At 36.7% G+C, this 20,908-nt stretch overlaps 1 protein-coding gene across 4 annotated transcripts in view; it reads left to right on the top strand.

Moving 5' to 3' along the window:
- TFAM (mitochondrial transcription factor A) overlaps positions 1-20,908 on the top strand; it is a 74,490-nt gene that overhangs the window by 29,882 nt on the left and 23,700 nt on the right. For 2 of the 4 annotated variants that reach the window (XR_010849889.1, XR_010849888.1), the window contains exon 1: positions 19,286-19,444. Coding sequence is in view for 1 of the 4 variants with exons in the window: in XM_067085714.1 (XP_066941815.1) it covers positions 19,365-19,444 (80 nt within the window). In the remaining 3 variants the exon portion in view is untranslated. Of the gene's footprint in view, positions 1-3,894; positions 3,945-19,151; positions 19,445-20,908 lie in introns of those variants that run through there. The other 2 variants (XM_067085717.1, XM_067085714.1) reach the window with 2 other exon arrangements.

Here is a 20,908-nt window from a genome sequence, read left to right on the forward strand (position 1 = left end):
CTTAAATTTGATAATACCTTTCATATAATATATATACATATATATATATATATATATATATATATATATATATATATATATTATCTATATACATATATATATATATATATATATATATATATATATATATATATCGAATTGATTGCTTTTCCAAATTCCTTCCGCAGAGCTTTGCCAACGTCTTCAGATCACCTAATTCGTTCTAATAGCTTTATTTTTTCGTGTGTATCTGTTGATTAAAATATCCAACCTTCCTCAATTCGAAAATTTTTTTGTATGTCTTTAGTCTTTCCGACAGTGTAATCTATGGTTTAAAGCGGTTCCTCTCTTTTTAGTAAAATTTTCATCAATAATCGAGCAGGTCAAACTAACCGTTATTTAAAAAAAAAAAACTTCAATGATCTTCCTATTCCTGCTTTATGAGAAACGTTGCCAGCAAGAGTCAGGAACAGTTTCATTTGCGAGGTACAATTATCCTTCTCTAGAAGGTCTTGTTTCATTTCGTTTTTATTTAAACGTCAGTTAGACCATACGCAAATATTTAAATCTTCGATAGCTGCCAGATCAAATGAACCTTGGAGTACTGGCTTAGGACTCAGTCATTATTCTTGAGAACGATATTGATATCTATTGTAAATCTATCCTAAAGTACACGCTTTATTTTGCTTTCTACTCAAGGTAGCCTCACTTACTTTCAGATGGATTTCTCACTTACAGATTTCACCAGACTGGTAATATTTGATGCAAGTTTCAGTAACGACCCGTTTTCCACACAAAAGTAAGGGACGTCAAATCTGCGGTCAACCTTCCTCGTTTACCCGGAAATAGCTCTTGTGTGCGTGTATAACCCGTAATGTTTGAGATTATTCACGTACTATGACTTTTATTTTTTTTTTGAAACGAGTTTTTTTTTTTTTACGGAACGAGGCGTAGTTGAACTCCTCCAAAATCTCCCGTGGCTGTAGGAATGTTTTTCGTTTTCAACAATCATAACAGGTCACAGCTGACACCCTCTTTTTTTTTTTTTTTTTTTTACATTACTTTCGGCGATTGCAATGTTATGCAACTCCATACGAGGGGTTCATCTTTGTTTTCATTTCAAAAATACTTTTTCATACTTTGTTACCCTTTTAGTACTGAAGTTTGTTATGTTTAGTATTCTCAGTTTTTTGAAAGCCACTTAACTGGTCCCTTTTTTTTTTTTATTAATTTATGCATGTACCGTATGTATGAAGTATCATACCTCAAGTCATTCATGTCAGTAAAGAGCCTGCGCCACTTTAGCTACCTTCAAATCGAGAAGAAACTCAAAACTGGATTGTGATTGTGAATATTACCATACTGAAGGAAAATAGCTTATTTCAGGTCGCTCTCTTTCCAACGGTACATTTGGTTTTTGAATGTCAGTAGAGTATACATCATCCCCTTGATTTGGTGAAAAAATAATGCTTTCTCTCTAGCTCTATTAGATCTCGATCCTCCCTGTAACCCGTTGTAACACCCCTCCCCCCTTCGTTCTATCAAATGGATAATTTGCTAAAGTCCTCTCGAGTGTAGTTTTAAAACTAGATTCTCCCCCTTGAATTATTTCTAAAAATGGTTTATAGAAGCTGCTTTGCGTGCGTTCTAACTGCACAAGACTACTCAGGTTTGTTACAAGTTCCAGTAACTTGTGAAACATGTGTTAACCTTAGGAGTCTATCTGGAAGAGGCAATAGGACTAAAAAAGCCAGAATAATAAGTGGAAATTGTGTCCGCCACTTGACAGCTTTGTTTGCCTATAAACTGTCGATTCAGTTGTAAACCTTTCAGATTCGCTTTTTGGAATGGTTGTCATCCTTTTGTCAAGTTGCAAAACATCGAGACTGTTGTCAGAAAGCAGTAATAACTTAGTGTGTGGACTTGTCTTCTTCTACTTCGTAAACTTGTGTCGTTAAGCAAGTGGTTTGCAGCGGCTGTAACCTTTGCACCTATTCAACGGCTCCTCTGAGGCGTGTCCACTGTCGTAGAAATCCCATTCCAAAAACTAATGGCTAGAAACTGTGAAAAACAAAGACTTTTATCAAGACAACTTCAGAATAAATGGCAAATTAATAACTCCTCCGAAGATGATTTTATTTACAAGCGATCCGTATCCACACAGACAGTGAACTTCGTAGATTCCGACAGGATTTAACCTATACGCCATCTGAAAGTGGGAGGAGTTCCCACCCTATCGAATGTCCCTGAATAAGATGTTCAGAGATTTCCTACGACTGAAGAGTACCTCGTTTGGTATCTTTTTCTCTGTTTATGATAAATCCTTCGCATAATGTTACTGTACCTTGTGTATAAATTGCTAGTTCATAGTTCACTTCTCTCTCTCTCTCTCTCTCTCTCTCTCTCTCTCTCTCTCTCTCATTAGCGTATATTTGGGAGATTGCTCAAGCATTGCAGTCTCAACGCCGTTACCCTAGAGTATGGTAAATATGCAAGTACTCTTCCAACCCAACAGCTGTTTTCCCTCTTCACCCAAAGTCTCGCATTACTGTTCTTCCCTATTCCCTCACCTCCCGCCCCCATCCCCATCCTACCCTGCTGAACCGCTCCCTCCTCTGCGCAAGTGACAGAATGTCGACCTGTCTGTGTTCTTTTGCCGTTAAATTTGAAGCCCCGACTGTTATCAACGGGGCTGTATCGGTGCTAGGGAGGTCGTTTTCTGTGTATTATGGCCGCTGACAGCCACTACATCTTCATCATTCACTTATGACTTTGCCACAACTCCTGGATGCCATGCAATTGCCAGGGGGTAAAGGAGACACGTATCGAGAGAGAGAGAGAGAGAGAGAGAGAGAGAGAGAGAGAGAGAGAGAGAGAGAGAAAGTAATCTTGCCGAAAAAGTGGCTTGTTCAATGCAGACAGTTCTGAAGTCTGGAAGTCCTTGTTTTGAGTGACGCATCCGCTTTGATTGTTGCATGTGGTCCTTTTTCGGATAGTTTTCGTCAGGGGACTGTATTATTTCACTGCAGATCTGATTTTGTGATTTTGACATGAAACCCGAAGGAATATTGGCCATGGAAGTGAGGACTGTCACTGACAGCAAAAGGCGGGGAATTTAATGAAGCTAAAGTTGGTTGGTAAAGAAATATTGATTTTTCATCCGACTGTAGCCTTATTTGGCTGCAAAATGAAATAGAAAATAGTACATAAAATAATATCGGTACTATTTGAGGCTATGGATATGAGTCAAGCAAACGTGACCCTAGAATCAAGCTAAAACACTTGCACTGAATGGCCCAATAAAATAACTTTCAAAATTATTTAATTTCTGTTTTATTCATTGACTATTTGACTTCGGGGGGGGGGGATGCTTGGGTTGGAAGAGGGGAATCCCTTCCTTGGGAAAATGGAACCACACCTTTGCAGTACCGCTTTGTTTTCAATTTTTGCGCTCTTTTCTGCTGAGATGCATTATGCATGAATTTATATTAAGTTTAATTAACCTAGCTTTTGTGCTACTTATTACTGTGTACTTTATGTTAATGTTCAAAGTACAAGATGTCATCATATGAAAAATGTTTACCTCAAAAAGTAACGTTGAGAGAGAGAGAGAGAGAGAGAGAGAGAGAGAGAGAGAGAGAGAGAGAGAGAGAGAGAGAGGAATTTATCGTAGAGAGTTCAGTAACCGGGGGAATATTTTAAAAACTCAAATCACTTCAGCATTTCAAGAGAGCATCACAAAATAAGAATTACTCTAAATATACACAAGTAAGCCAATTAAAATCTCAAATATTCCCGGATTCAAGTGTGTGTTGCATTCCAATCAAATACTTATTTTAATTATTTTAATGTGTAAACTGACATTATAATTTTTTTTTTACTATTATCATCTACAGGTGGTTTCTCTCTTTTCAGGTTCTTCGACGTCAAATCCTTGCAGCCTAGCATCGCAACGTGTCGACAGAGTAAAGATCTAAGGCAATCAACAGATATGTTTCTCACCATGAGTTTTGTTTTACATTTGCACTTGCGTTTCTTTTAATTTCTTTTGCTTGCCATGGAGGCTGTTCGTATCCCGATTTCAACCAAACTGTAGGCAAAGCCAAGAGAGACAAGGTCTACCCATTTGAGCGGAGTCGCCTCCCGCCTGGGGTAACTACGTAGGCGATGACGTATTTTAGAAGCACCTGCTCATTACGGTAATTCACCGGATGACGCAATAAGGAGGTAGACAAAGCTCCGCCAACTTGGCGGATTTGGGGGCAAGTGAGCAGACCTTGTCTCTCTTGGTCTTGACGTTAGGTATAAGCTTTGTCAATAAGCCTTTGTCGTTATATTTTGTTAGTTTTTGCTATTTTCTCATTTCGTTACTTAAGATGTCAAATAGACGTTATATCATACAGTAAGTTAAAAATGCGATATATTTTTTACGCTTGCAAGAGCATCCAACAAACTTCTTCGAGAAGATCAAAAATGTTCCCAACCGAATGCAAGGTCATTAGATTGTTATCATTTCCTTTAGTCACTAAGTTCTTTTAGATCCCTCCAAAGCTTAGTCATTTATGCAGGCCTTTATAGAAGCAGAGACTCCTTCACAGTCGACAGCCCATATTTGCGATTCCAAACAAAGAAAGTGGTAAATCTATCTAAAGCTGATCAACCGGCAATTCATATCTGTGACTCCATAACTATGTTCACGCTCTGGTGGTTTTAATTGACACGTGCGATACAAGCTTCAGACAAGTCCAAATGATTCTGACTTCCACTTACAAGTCCATAAGACTGGGGTGATGCTGTAACTCTAAGTAGTCCCGATAACTTGAAATTAAAACGGATGTCCTGTTAGTTTCCACCAAAAGATCCCCTTCAGCCACGGAGCAGCTTAATCAGACAACAGCACTCTACTGGTGATATGGTGGCAGCGGCATACAAAATTTAAGGACTGGCTAGAATTTGAATGCCGTGTGGGACATGGCGAGTTTTCGTAAGCTATTGTGATCCCTCTCTCTCTCTCTCTCTCTCTCTCTCTCTCTCTCTCTCTCTCTCTCTCTCTCTTTGATGATAGATGGTAAATCGACATCTATAGGAGAACTGATGTGAATATCAAATTTCCCAAGGAAAAAGAAATCGCTGGGAAGAGGAGGGAGGATATCCACCGGCCTCTTTACAGAAATTTCATTATAGAAATCCAGGTAAACTGGAAACGAGGTTAAAGAGAGAATTTAAAAATTGGCGGTGGATACATATGGATGAGAAGTGGTAGATTGCCCGGTTTTACGCGACCGTTAGAGCGGAATAGCTGTCTTACTCAACTGCTGACCTGAACTGAACTGAACCGAATATAGAATTTAGGTCAGAGGCCAAGCACTGGAACCTATGAGGCCATTCAGCCCTGGAAAGGAAATTGACAGTAAAAGGTTTGAAAGGTGTAACAGGAGGAAAACCTCGCAGTTGCACTATGAATCAGTTGTGAGGAGAGGGTGGAAAGTAAGATGGAAGAAAGAGAATATGAGAGGAGGTACAATAAAAGAAACGAAAGGGCCTGCAGCTAGGGGCCGAAGGCACGCTGCAAAGAACCTTAAGTAATGCCTACAGTGCACCGCACGAGGTGCACTGACCCCTACCTGGTAACCTGTTGTTGCTTGCTTTAGGTAACCTGGTTTTGCTGGAAATTTCAGGGATGGTTGTGTGTTGTAGTGGACTGACTTGTGAAAATAAATCTTATATCAAAGTCGAGACAAACCGATTAAGGGAAATGATTGTTCAAGGCGAGTGTGCTAAAGCAAGTACTCGGTCATAATTACTTAATTTAAATTTAGCTGGTGCGATTGAGATACGTTTATTGTTGAGTGATTTTCCTTGCCTAAAAACCTGCTAAATTTATAGAAAAATCTCCGATTATATTCATACTTGTACACTTATCTAGAAAAATGGCGTTGCAATTATCGGAACACTTGAAGCAATAGCTTTTATTTGTAATATTTTTTCTACCAGATTTCTTATATTTTCGAAAATCAAGATATTACACCACTCTAGCGCAAATACAGGCGAGGGACTCCATCACGCAAACCATTTACTACAGAATGAATAATTCACGGCCCATTTGCACCTCCTAAATGAACATTATTCACCTGACGCTAAAATGCAATTATAAATTAACCCTTGGGAGCAGAAGATACATTCCGACTGCGCCGCCATCTGTGTTGATAACAGCTTTTGTGTAAGTAAAAGTGTGAGAACGAATCAAATTTTCACCCGACCGAAATTCCTTTTTCCGAAATAATTCTCCGTAACATGTTTGACGAGACAGGGACTGGAGTGCCGTTTAAAACTCTGCTTGTTTTAAACATTTAGGGAGATGACTTTTCTTTTTTCAACTGCGACTCTCACTTGTCTTTCTCGTGGGGTAAATATTGAAGAAGTTGCTGGTCACTGGAGGTTAAGAGTTTATTCAGTCGTCGTCTCGTCCCTCCTGAATTATTTGCCCGTTTCAGTAAATCGAGACAGATGACGCGACCGCTGGGTTGTTTGTGGCAGTATAATATGCTTTGAGTGGTTGTAAGACATGTAATGTATGGGGCTGCCATAGATTGGCTGTGGTTGCAAAATGCGGTTTGTGGCTGTAATCTTTAGTTTGTGGTTGTAATTGATTATCTGAGACAATGATAGATTGTTTTTGGATGAAATGGGTTGATGGGTACTGGCTGAAATCTATTGTTTGTGGCTGTAATTGTTTGTGACCGAAGTAGTTTGTCTGTAATCTTTTTTGTGGTTGTAATTGATTATCTGAGACAATGATAGATTGTTTTTGGATGAAAATGTCGTAATTAATTGTATTTGTCTGTATCTTTCGTTTTGGCTGTAGTTGATAATCTATTGTTGGCTGTATTGTTTGTGTAATTAATTGTTTGTAACCGAAATAGTTTGTCTGTAATCTTTTGTTTGTGGTTGTAATTGATTATCTGAGACAATGATAGATTGTTTTTGGCTGAAATGGATTGTAGGTATTGGCTGAAATCTATTGTTTGTGGTTGTAATTAACTGTTTGTGACAGAAATAGTTTGTCTGTAATCTTTCGTTTGTGGATGTAATTGATTATCTGCGACAATGATATGTTGTTTGTAGCTGAAATGGATTAATGGTATTGGGTGAGATCTGTTGTTTGTGGCTGTAATTTTGTTTGTGACAAAAATAGTTTGTCTGTAATCTTTTGTCTGTGTTTGTACTGTAATTGATGATCTGCGACAATGATAGGTTGTTTGTGGATGTAATGATTTGATGGTAATGGATGAAATCTATTGTTTGTGGCTCTAATGAATTGATTTGGCTGTAATTAATTATGTTGTGACAGAAATGTGTTTGTTTGTAATCTTTCGTTTGTGGATGTAACTGATTATCTGCGACAATGATATGTTGTTTGTGGCTGAAATGGATTAATGGTATTGGCTGAAATCTATTGTTTGTGGCTCTAATTAATTGATTGTGACCGAAATAGGTTGTTTGTAGCTGTGGTTGTAAGAGATTAATTGTAACTAACTAGATTTTTATGGGGTACATTAGGAATTTTTTGGCTGAAATATATTATTTTTGACTGCCATAGATTGCTTATGAAAATAATGACATAAAACTGAAGGATCATAGTGTATCTTCATTGCGACTATATTTGCTGCGTATCTGATAGCGCTGATATTTTCTTTTTTTTATTTTCATTTTTCTGCCAAAGAGCGCTGTGACGAGGAGCTGGAGGAGAGGACAGAGACGAGATGTTGATGTTGAGTTAAATTTGACTTACATTGAAATTAATTTTCTTGGGATTAGTATAGATTAGCTGAAAATTTTCTTACGAGAGAGAGAGAGAGAGAGAGAGAGAGAGAGAGAGAGAGAGAGAGAGAGAGAGAGAGAGAGAGAGAGAGAGGGGGAAAGAAAGAGAGAGAGAGAGAGAGAGAGAGAGAGAGAGAGAGAGAGAGAGAGAGAATTTTGACTGCCTTTGAGATTAATTATCTCAAGATATGTCGTAAAAATGCAAAATTTCGTAAAAAAATAAAAAAAAACTACCCGCCATCTTGAGAGAATTGCCCCTTCCATTGGGATAAATGTTCTTTTAAATAAATAAAAACCTTTAAAGTGTTCATAAAAGATCCCATTAAAGAGAGAGAGAGAGAGAGAGAGAGAGAGAGAGAGAGAGAAAGATAGATCATTTTTTTTCCTTGCTGTGGCTGGAGAAAGAAGAAATGTCGAGGGGTGTGGTCGCCCATCGGAACAGCGCGGTGGTCTTGTCATCTCCCGAGCCGTGGGCTCCCCGCCGTGAATTATCCAAACGCTCCTGCCACCTGTTATCACACACCCCCCATTTGTCGACATGGGTCCTTGACGAAATAGTCTGCCGGCCTATTCCTCAATTATTCCTTGCCTTTTCTTGTCAATGTAGTTGCTGGCTTTTTCTCTCCCACACTCGACTATTTTTTTTTTTACCGCGAGCAGGTCCTGATCATTGCTGTCTACTTTCTAACTTCATTTTTTTCCCGCCCTGGGGATATTTTTTCCAACCCTACGCTCTTATTTTCATTTTTTAATCTCTCATTTTCTGTTTTTTGATGCGAGGGAGGAACAAAGGGTATTTTTCGTATATTAATTTCTTATTTTTTTCCAGTCTCGAGCGAATATTACACGATTTGAGGTAGCATAAAAGTAAAAGATTTCATAACGTTACTGAATAGCTCGACATCGATTCACCTGTCATTTCTCTTCAGCGGAAGTTTCAGATTTTTTTTTTTTTTTTTTTTTAGTCTAGCCACCATTTCCTCTTAAGCTGATATATTTAGATCTATTTTCACGAAGAGAGAGGTTGCAAACCTTGCATCTCTGGGACCATCTAACCTTTCTTAGCAGATAGTGATTAGTCTTCGTAAAGTCTTTGACAGAGAAAATGTTCATTATTATTTAAGTAGACTGGAACTTCTGTATTCTGCCCTGCTGGGTCAACACACAAATCCCTGACCCAAGTTCAGATCCTGTGTTTGATCGGGACATGGATAAAGCACAAAAAGGTGTTGCCATTTTTGCAATGATTAATGTATTTCATTGGATAAGACGACGGAAAATTAAGTAGGAAAACTTTGTGGGTTTTTCAGAATATTTCCTTATCGTGAAAATTTCCAGATCTTTGACATTTATATTTTATCCATATCGAGAAAAGTCATGCTTACATTTAGCGGTCATAATACTGAACTGTTCGTTTTAGAGGTTTCTCAAATGGTTGATGATTCTGGTAGTTTTAGTGTGCAAAGAGTTATCAAAATTATTCCACTTTTGTTTTATAGCATTCTTGTTTGAAGACTCATAGATGTTTCGCACTTAATCTCGACTAGGGGCTGACGTGTGTGTTTGAACTCTCATGACAAGGTTCATTCATAATTTCTGGGTTACTAAAAGTGTTTCACAACAGCCCTGCAACATCTCTTGACTATTAACGAAGAAATCATTGTTTCTGACCTAAAAATGTGGCATGCTGACGATTCTTCTTTCAGTGATATCAATTTGTCAGTGCTCTGGGAAGTTCCTTACCTAATAACCTAATTATTATTATTATTATTATTATTATTATTATTATTATTATTATTATTATTATTATTATTATTATTATTATTATTATTATTATTATTATTATTATTATTCATAAAAGTCTCAATAGCATGAGTCACTCAAATGGTGAAGAAATCCACAGCCGTATAGATAGAGATATATATTTATAGATGTAAAATATATATTTATTATTATTATCATTATTACATTTCCTGTGAAAATTCCTGATTCATCTTAACATCTAATCCCCCCCCCTCCTCCTCCACCCGATACGCCTTATACTTTATTATTGCTCACTTCTAATCCTGCCCTTATCGCAGGGAAGCGGACAAAAAACAGCCTGGTTTTTATCGGTAGAAACTGCAGAATAAAAACACGAGCGTGTCTGCACTGATGTCTGGCATTCCCATGTGAGAAATGTTTGTCTTATCAGCGGAAAATGAATGATTATTCGGTTTCCTGGCGTTGCTGTCGTGTCAGTGAAGGGTGCCATTACGTAAGCAGTGCATTGACTGGTTTCCTGTTATCTTCCTGTTATCAGAATCTTTATCTGGTTATGTTGCGTTTCTTATTATGTGCAATCGCTGTTCGTGTGTCTCGTTGTTCCCGTTTATTGTTAAAGCTCAATTATTGTGTGTTCATTTTCACTCTTTTCCTCTTCCTCTCTGTCTCTCTCTCTCTCTCTGCCTTCGTTTCTCTCCTTTCCTCAGTACATGAGCATTCTTTCCTTAGGGAGTTTTCTAGTGTTTTCTGACAGTCGAAGCCGAGCTATACAGCTACTGGTGCTCAGATGATAATAATAATAATAATAATAATAATAATAATAAAATTAAGCAATAATATTAAGTATCGTGTGGTTTACCAGACCACTGAGCTGATTAACAGCTCTCCCAGGAGAGGGCTGGCCTGAAGGTGACTTGTTTACGTGGCTAAGGAACCAGTTGTTACTTAAGCAACGGATCTTCAGCTTATTGTAGAATCCAAAACATTATGAGAGAAAGGAATTCTCTATCACTGTAAATAAATTCTCCTAATTCTTCATCAGCCGGCTGGAGATTCGAACTCCGGGCAATATGTAATAATAATAATAATAATAATAATAATAATAATAATAATAATAATAATAATAATAATAATAAAAGATAAAAGCATTCCTTCATCCTGAACTTTTGTCCTTTCAGGGCTGGGTTAGTAGCAACCGGTTAATGATTAAGTAAGCTTGGAAAGTAGGAAGCAATAATTAATCATGGAATAATTAATGGGCCTGCCCCATTCTTGGGTCCCTCAATATATTTCTCTCCTTTTCTTCCGTCTAACCTACCGTCTCCTTTCTGTCTTAGCCAACTGATGGCTTTGTTCTGTCAGGCTTAGGCTCCAAATTTACTAAATTTACTAAATTAGGATTGCTACTCATTCAATTTTTCTGGCATAACAGACCTCATTGTGTCTCACTCCCATTAGCACCAGGCTTTTGTGTCAGTCATTCCTGGCTTTTGCTGCTGCTCACCCGTCCAAGTACTGAACGGAAACACGGTCTATTTCATTACAGATGCCACTGTCATTACTTTTGGCCAAGTCGTTAACGAGTCTGAGAAAGACCAAACCCATTCCTCGGGCGAATATTCTCAGAGTGAACTTCCCACTTCATGCACGTTTTATTCATTATCGAAATAATTTAGCCAAACCTAACATGATTGACATTTCATATGTAGATTTACCTTACATGTGCAAATGTGAAAATGTTACCTGTTCACATATAAATCTTGATACACTTCCAATTCACATGGCAATGTTTCAGAAATATGCCCAGGTCAAATATAAATCTTGGAAAAATTTCCCAGTTCATGAATAAGTCGGACAAGGTTTTGCCATTCATATAAAAATCTGGAAATGTTTCCAGCTTATACATAAATCTGACACCTTTTCCACACAGCACATTGGGAAATTCTCAAAATAACAAGATCACGAAATATCCCAGAGACAAAATGTGGGTGGGAAAATGGAATGTAAAGGTTCGAGTTAAAATGTTATCCCGTGCGAATGATGAAAAACAATGCAAGGGATTCAGCGTTGAAAGACGCGCCACTGGAAAATGCAAAATGCCTTGATATCAATTCGTCCAAAGATATCGGTTTCGTGGTTTAAAAAAAAAGTAGAGAAAGAGTGATGTAGAAGTAAATCTCTTTTCTCCAAAAATTTCGTGAGGTGCGTAATAGTCTGCAATTTGATGGAATGTTTCAAGTTTCACTTGTAAAGCCTACAGCTGTCAAAAAAAAGAAAAAAATTAAATCCCAGAAAATTAAGACTAATGGGAAAGAATAATTTGTTAAAGGATCCCAAATAGATACGCATATCTACAACGAAACGGGCGAAGAAAAGAATTGGCAAACCAGTTGAATTGAAACCGGAAAGAAAAACCTCGGTGATATACCTTTTGAAAAACTAATTGGGGAAAACACGCGCGCACATATCGTCAAATAAAACTCGGCCATTCTAAAGCAAACGGAGAATCCGGTGGGAGATGACCTTTGATATGTCTTTGTGCTCCAACCGATGTAAAGAAAAAGCCTCGTGCCAAGGACCACAAACTAATGGAATAACTCGATCGCAGACCTCTAAGGACCGTCAAGTTTCGGACTAGATTAATAGGGGCCAGATTCACCGAAATGGAAAACTGGGCTCGGTTCGAGGGTCAAAATTGATTCGTCTTGAAATTTCGCATTTGATTATTGGATTTGCTGATGCCGAAATTATGGTCAGAAAAAACATTTTGCCATGCCAGCATGCTCGCCAAATCGGGTTTCGACGCCGGCTGTACAGTTATGTAAACCTATTATTCTGTCTCTGAAGGGATACCACGTAACAAAGTGGCTTATAATAGGCCTATTATCATCTTGTCACTATACTGTTCATCAGTTCTTTCCATTCGAACAGATAGGTATGGTGATTTGAAGAAAGTTTTAAGAATCGAATACTCCTGAATAAACCTCCCTCGACTGGGAAGGAGGATGGGTTAGGACTAGTTCCATCAGCGCAGAATTGTTATTAAAAGAAATTGGAAATCGTGCTTTGGATGCGTTCTATACGCAAATGCTTTTAAATGCACTGAAAAGGCCCCAGGTAAATAAAACTGCCCTGTAAACTGCAGTCTGGAAAGGGAATCGCCACTTGGAAGATTTGGTGACATTTTCATTCCACAAAACTGACTGAAATCGTTGATGACCACCGGCTTTCTTGGTCTGCAACTTATGTTTTCCCAGTCGAATGGAGACAGAGAAACTCCCCGGTTCGTTGAAGAAGCGGCGGCATATTCCAAAATGGTTCAGCGACTACTTTTCGGACTTCGCAGTTCTGCTCCCAAACCTGTGACGCATATTGACTGGTTGGTTTTCTGGCGGTCTTGCCTCGGCAGAAGTGCATCTTGTATTCTCTGAGGTATTTTGCAAATATGGTCCTCTAAGTTCACTCTTTTTAGATGGGAACAGATGTTGTCCGGTTAAGTTAATTCTGATGGAAAAGATTTTTAAGAGATTTCGTTGCGATCTTCAGATTTTCAGGTGATTTTTCTTCCCGGCTCAGATGTCCAGCATAAATTTTTGACTAATATATATATATATATATATATATATATATATATATATATATATATATATATATATATATATATATATATATATATATTATATTATATGTGTGTGAGTGTGTGTGTGTGTGGTTGTTATGTTAGCCGACATCTTTAAACACCATGCTACTAAACTTTGCACAAAGCAGTCAACCTTTATCTCTGTAAGTGCCATGGCAGGATTGTAGTCTCGCATGTTCGTAACTGTAATTTTTCAAATTGAAAAATACTGGCTACTGGGTTCAAAGTTACAACATGGAGGTGCTAAAAAATAGAAGAAAACGTCTTCAGTTTTTGCCACTAAAAGAAATGTTCTAATATGATTGACTAAAGATGTTAATGGTTTAGTTCATTAGATTCGTTGGCAAAATCTCTGAATGAACGTCTCTCTATTCTGGCTCAGGTAGAAAACAGAACGCTAAATGTCGCAATATAATAGCATTTATATGATTCCTCGTTAAACTCTTCTCTCTCTCTCTCTCTCTCTCTCTCTCTCTCTCTCTCTCTCTCTCTCTCTCTCTCTCTCCAGGAATTGTCAGTGTATTTGAGTTTTTATGTTTCCATAGGAAATTCGCTATAATAATCTAGGAAAAAAAATCATATCAATCTCATACCTAGCTTCGAAATAAACTCAGACGCCCGATGAATTGCACCAGTCCAAGTAAAGGATTGCTAGAAAAAAATGGAGAAATCAAGAAGAGAGAGAGAGAAAGAGAGAGAAGAGAGAGAGAGAATGAGAGAGAGTGTAGAAAAGGAAGGCTTTCACCATAGTGAATCTTTTTCGTCCTTTGAATGTTTGAATAAAATGACAAACAAAATCCAAAAGCGTTTCCTGTGACTTCGAAGAGCTCAGCGACAGATTTTAGTTTTGTCGTCTCCCCCGGGAGGTCAGTCGCCTCTGTCAGCGCTGAAGACTTTCCCATTTATCTGTATTTTATAGAGCGTTTAATTATTAACACGTGCCAGGACTGGCGTGCGGGTATGGTCTTGTTCCAGAGGCGTTTCTTTCGGGAAAAATGTCCCCGACGTTATTTCGCTTTCTCAGTCGGTTAAAGTTTAAAAACTTGATGGCGAATTGAATGCTCAGGTTGGGACACTTTCGACTGCCATTAATATATATGATTTGACTTTTATTACTTTAGATTATGTACATTATTATAGTGGCAATGCTGCCTCTCGACTGTACGGCCGCGGATTGTCAATTTATGAGGGCTGTGATTCAAATGAATATACAGCAGGTAGAGTTATGAAACATTTCTTGCATAAGATTCAGCTATGGACGAGTTTGACGGGCGATATGACGCGGCGCAGATCGAGAGGTTTGTATCGGAATTTATCGTTGGAACCGAGTAAGTGGTGCAGATCACAGAAAGGAACCAAGTACCAAGAAAGGTGCGAAAATGTGAGTTCATAATGCTCTAAATATCTTATTGTCTATTTAGTCTATTATTATTATTATTATTGTTTTTTTATTAATTATTTTTTATTTATTTATTTATTATTTTTTTGTCTATCACAGTCATCCTATTCGACTGGGTGGTTTTTATAATGTGGGATTCCGGGTTGCATCCTGCCTCCTTAGGAGTCCATCACTTTTCTCACTATGTGCGCTGTTTCTAATAGCACGCTCTTCTGCCTGAGCCCTGGAGCTACTTTGGCATCTAGTTTTTCCAGATTATTATTATTATTATTATTATTATTATTATTATTATTATTATTATTATTATTATTATTAATACTTCATAATGTGCTCGTAATCATTTGGAAGTCAAGAGCTATTTACTTGCCACACCAGATTCCGCGGTAAAAATAGCCATATTTAGAAAAAATAGCCAAATATAGTTAGTTTAAGGCATAGGTGCACATAGCAAGCAAATAGTTAAACGGTTTAAAATAAAGTTCTCCTCCGTTTCAGTGGATACTTGAACTGAAAAGTTTTAGACAAACTCTGCATCTCCATATTGTGGGTTTAAGTTTAAAGTTTAACATGAGGCTCTCTCAGGGTCGAATTCTTGCAAAAAAAAAAAAAGTCAAACTGGAACTAAAAACAAATCCCTCAGTAATATTGAAATAGGGTCATCCTCTTTCGAGAACGCTGGAAAGGAATCCGTCATCGTTGCTTTTGACCTTTCATAAGCTTTCGGAAAATTCTGGCAAAAGAAAGAAAAAATGGTGGACACGTTTCTTATCCCTTGAGCTGAACGCCTTGTCTCTATTGGCGGATTTTCCGTTTTTCATTAAAACATTCTGTTTCTGTAGTCGTCGAAAGTGCTACATCTGTCAGTTCCGTTAGTCACTGTTTCTTTGAGACCTAAGGACTATTCTCGCCCCCAGTAGTTGTCCAACTTCTTTCACTTTACCCCGCTCCAAGTTTCGCCAATCATTTTAGAAAAGAACAAACATTCGGTCGAGCCCTACAAGATTTTAGAATTGGGACTCTTTAAACTAACCCATTATTATTATTATTATTATTATTATTATTATTATTATTATTATTATTATTATTATTATTAGAAAATACTCATAGTAGCACAAGTCTTCATGGAGAAACAAATCCACAGTTACGTATGTGTACATATATTTCAGTATGGTTAAATCAGTACAGCTATCTGCACAGATTTATTCTTAAATATATGGACATATGTAGTATATAACTGTGATTTATTTCTCTATTATTATTATTATTATTATTATTATTATTATTATTATTATTATTATTATTATTATTATTATTATTATTATTATTATTATTATTATTCCGAGGATGAAACCTATTCATATGGAACAAAGAATATGGTGCTCATTAGGAAGTAAGAGAAGGCAAAGCGAAATTCAGAAAGAAGAAGAAACCTCACTCATTAAAAAAAGGACAACGTAAATTAGTAAATCAATAAACTGATAAAAATTTGTTATAATGCCAGGAGAATAGTATTAGGGTAGTAATGCATTTCATCTTCGCTATTATACAATAGGCAAATAATCTTTATTTGCCTTTGCCTTCCCCTAAAGTTTCGTCACATTTTCCCTCAATCATGCGTGAGGCTATTTAAGCAGCTCTGGTTAGCATCCAAGACGAAAGCCCTACGAAAACTGGTGCGGTGGTTTCACGGAAACAATTTTCTTTTTCTCCCGCGAGAACTGTCTGCCTAAGGATGGGCAGCTGGAACCTCAAAAATTCCAGCGAAGATACAATGCATTACTACCCTAAAACAATTCTCCTTGTATGTGGATAAATTACTCGCCACTTTTATATCTTTATTTATCTATTTTTTCTAATACCTTATTTCCTCTTTCTGTATTTCTTATTACCTCCTGTTGCTTCTTTCAAATGACCACCATATTCTTTGGAAGCTTGAATTTCAGATCAAATCCCCTGTGGGCTTGTTCCATATGAATAGGATTCATCCTCTTCTGAATAATAATAATAATAATAATAATAATAATAATAATAATAATAATAATAATAATAATAATAATAATAATAATAATAATAATAATAATAATAATAATAATTCTAAAAGAAAATTGTAGCAGAACTTGTATAACTGGGTGTCACACCAGTAACCTTAACGCCTTTTCCATGCTATCTCGTTTCTTCAATTTTCATTTTGGTTTTATTGATACGTCCTATACTCAACAGTCAGAAAAGCAAAGTTTCATTTGCGTATAAGGTGAGAGAAAATATCAGATTAATAATAATAATAATAATAATAATAATAATAATAATAATAATAATAATAATAAAATTCTGGCAACCTGGTCAACACAACGACAGTTCAGACAAAATGGTAGGACACAAGCAAAGAGAGAAAGGGCAAGAAATGAAAAATGTGGGGAAATCCTATTCTTTTACGTTGTGTATTGCAAGCCTTTTGAAGGCTTCAGCTGTTTTTCATCACAGCCTCTGAAAGGCCATAGCTCTACTGTATTGCATATGCTTTAAAGGCTGTAGCTAAGTTTTATCTCCCACTACCTTCGAATGAACACCCTATTCTTTGGATGCTTGAATTTCAAGTCGAATGCCCCTGTGGACTTGTTCCATATGAAGAAGGTTCGTCTTCTGCATAATAATAATAATAATAATAATATAATAATAATAATAATAATAATAATAATAATAATAATAATAATAATAATAACATTGCACCCTCTGATTGACTATGGATGTGATATGGTTCAGGCGTCTGAAAGGCTATACCTGTGCGCACTGAAGCCTCAAAAAGACTGTACTGGTTTTGTATTTCATGCCTTTGAAAGGCTTAAAAGATGGTGTATGGCAGGCCTTTTGGAAGGCTAGATTGCATTGCAGACCGTTGAAAGGATGCCCATGTATTACAGGTCCCTTCGTGAAGGCCGTAGAACAATAGATGTATTGCACTGCAGGGTTTTGAAAGACTGAAATTATGCAATCGTCTAATAAAAGTCCACAATTACATAGTAAACTATATTGCTATGTAGAATATGCAGGCAAAGACATTCGAACACCTGAACGGTACGTGTTTCTCATCAGTGTTAACGTTAAATTGCCTTTTTAACGTTAACACTGAATCGAATGTCTTTGCTAGTAATTTTACATAGTACAGTAATATAGTTTACTATACAATTGTGGATTTATATTACACAGGCTGTTTTTTCACGAGATTGTGAATTTCTTAGCATTATTATTATTATTATTATTATTATTATTATTATTATTATTATTATTATTATTATTATATTATTATTATTATTATATAAATGAAATTACAGTGAGACATAATTATGTTCAACCTACATTTTCGAATGAGATCTTGCTTCCATTCAACTTGAAAGGCTTAGTAGAACTTTCTTGGCTTAGGTAACTGATATTTCATCCCAGATTACATTACTGGACCTCAAATTGTCAGGACTGATTTTTTTTTTTTTTTGCACACTAATGGAACTCTGAAGAGTCAGGGCTAACTGTGTTCCATTAGCATGATTCTTCGGTATCTGAATTGATTGTGATTAGTTTTTATTTAGCTTTTAGTACAGAGTATCATCACTCAAAATTGATAAACGTTCGAATGAGCACTGTAATTCTTATGTAAGCCTCAAGAATGTAAATCATTTGCTATATTGTGTGGTATTTTATGTTGTTATTCAATAAATATATCGAATTTTATTATAGTTGATCATAATGAAGCTTGTTTGTAAAGAGCTGTCTACTTTATTTACTTAAATACAAATGAAATATTTTCATTTAAGGCTATATGACCTATTTATTCGTTATGGTTTTAATTCATGTCATTAGTAGATGCTATAAATACACCACATATGCACACGTCTGTGGGTAGCTATAACATAATTTCGTTTGGAAATATATTTTTGATTTACTTAGGCCTATCTATTGTATTTTGATAACATCCAACTGTTATCTTATCCACTTGCTATTTGTTCCCATACAAATACATTAACAAAGCTTTACTAAACAAAGCCAAATAATTCAGCTCAAGTTAATTAAATGAAGTAGGCTACCCCTGTTTAAAGTTGGCACTTTCATCAGGATTTTGTTAATATCTGTTTGACGTTAACATGATGCAGCACCAGGCAAACATTGAGTTAAAAGAGCCCTGGTGGCTGGCAGCCTGTGCATTTCTGTTTTGTTTCAATTTTAAGGACGTTACAAAGCGTAATGATTAATAAGAATGCGGAAGTTCTGGTGCAAATTAATTGACGCTTGTATGCGTTCTGCGGTTCCCTGATGCCCTGTGCCTTGGCGATGCCCTTAGTTACGTTTACCACAGTATCAGAATGATCCAAATATGAATATTCTTTCATTCAGTATCATTCACATCGGTGGAAGACAACAACAATTTTATATATTTCCATGGCGAATAAAAGGTCTTTCCTCGTGAATGTATTCATCTAGTATGCGGTGCAGTATTAATTAAGGAGAGTCCCAAATGAATCACATGATGACGATAGAGCCAAATAAAGTATAACACTCGTTATGAAATACGCGGCTTGTTAAATAACAATGAAATATTATACTGTTAAAGTGGAATTTACGGCACAAATATTTATCTTGGTATATAAGTAAATATTCATAGCAATTAGACATAAAAAAGAACAAGCATAGATTAAAAAGTAGTGAGCTCTGTAACATTTGACATATTTCCCGTTTGTTTTCATTCAAGACTCAAAGGAGGAGCCAAACATCATGGCTCTCTCCCTTGCGCGGTTATTTTCATCACGGCTGAACTTCCCGAGGACGATACTGAGGCCTAACGTTAATTCATGGTGAGTCATATTATCTTGTTGAGCGAAGATAACTGGTTTTATTTGGTTTTTCATGTCACAAATTAAAGGAAAGGATTACTGCAAGCAATGGAAATGTTAGGCTTCACCGCGCCGCGCCGCGCCAGTTTTATATATAATGTTTTATTCAGCCAATGCTTATTATTATGTTGGATTTCATTAATAGATTTTAATGCACAATAAATTACAATTTTAAGGGTCACAAGCTTGAAGGCTGTCGGTTTTTCCTTCTAGTTTTTTTTTATTTTACGGACAACCGGGTGGCCTGCAGCTTAGCCTAGTCAGGTCGGGCATAATGCAAGGGTACGTTTAGCATTTTTTCATTATCATCATCATCATAATTTTTGGGCTTTTGCTTAACGCTGTTTTTTGTACGCGAGCAGAACACAGTTTGAGTAGGCTCGGCTGATTTAGGCTAAGTCAGATTTAGCCTAGAAGCCTAGGTTATGGCCTAGCCTATTGGTATGACATTTTTCGGCAGATCGTAAGCCAGCATTCTGCAGCAAGCCCCCACCCCTCCCCCTCCATAGCTAATACGGCAAATTGTAACCAGTAAACACCCCTAAAAATACCAACCTAACGTGCCTAGGGGTGTTTACTGAGTTACAATTTTGCCATATTATATGGAGGGGTGGGTAACATGAAAGGAATGCCAGCTTAGAATCTACCCCATCATGTAGTCTTCAAAGGTCAATTACAGTTTAGTTACAGCTGGCTGACAAAATATTTCTTCAAATTCTTGTAAAGCAAGTAAAATAACATTGAAAAACGTCAATTGCCACAGTCTAGCTCACCGCGGAACTACGGCTTAGATGTACCCGTTTTTATTCCAGACTAACATATAAAACAAGGTTGTTGCAAATTACAGTGAATGTAAAGGAGATGGCCACAAAGGTTTTGTTTATTACTATAATTTTTCACTAAACAATATAGAAGTGGGTGTGTAGCCTATATGCTAATGCCGTAGAAGTGAGATATGAGAAGTTACTGCCTTTTTTTCTATATTTTTACATTCATCCCTGAGGGGCTGTTACTAGCCTTTCCTATATTATTCAGTCAATGAATTATATTACTAGGCAGTATCTTTGCCCAGCCATCTCATTTACATTTACCCAATTTACCATTAAATATTTACCCAAAAAATTACCCTTAAATTTCTTGTTTTTGTGCATCCTGTTGGTAACATTTACTGTGGTAGCACTAAGCTACCAAAACAATACTACTGCGCTCCTCTGGTTTGGTAAATAACAGTTTACATGCAAAGTGGGCACCATTTTTAATATCAACCCTGGGGATGAATGTAAAGACATAAACATAAGACAATAATTATCCTAAATATAAACAAACAAAAACACAGACAAAGGCAGTCAATATTCCAGTTAGCAACTGCCAGAAACCAGGTCGCGGTCATAGCTTTAGTTTTACTTGTTCATATCTGTAGATTTC

Source organism: Macrobrachium rosenbergii, chromosome 42, assembly GCF_040412425.1.
Source record: "Macrobrachium rosenbergii isolate ZJJX-2024 chromosome 42, ASM4041242v1, whole genome shotgun sequence".
Lineage (NCBI taxonomy): Eukaryota > Metazoa > Arthropoda > Malacostraca > Decapoda > Palaemonidae > Macrobrachium > Macrobrachium rosenbergii.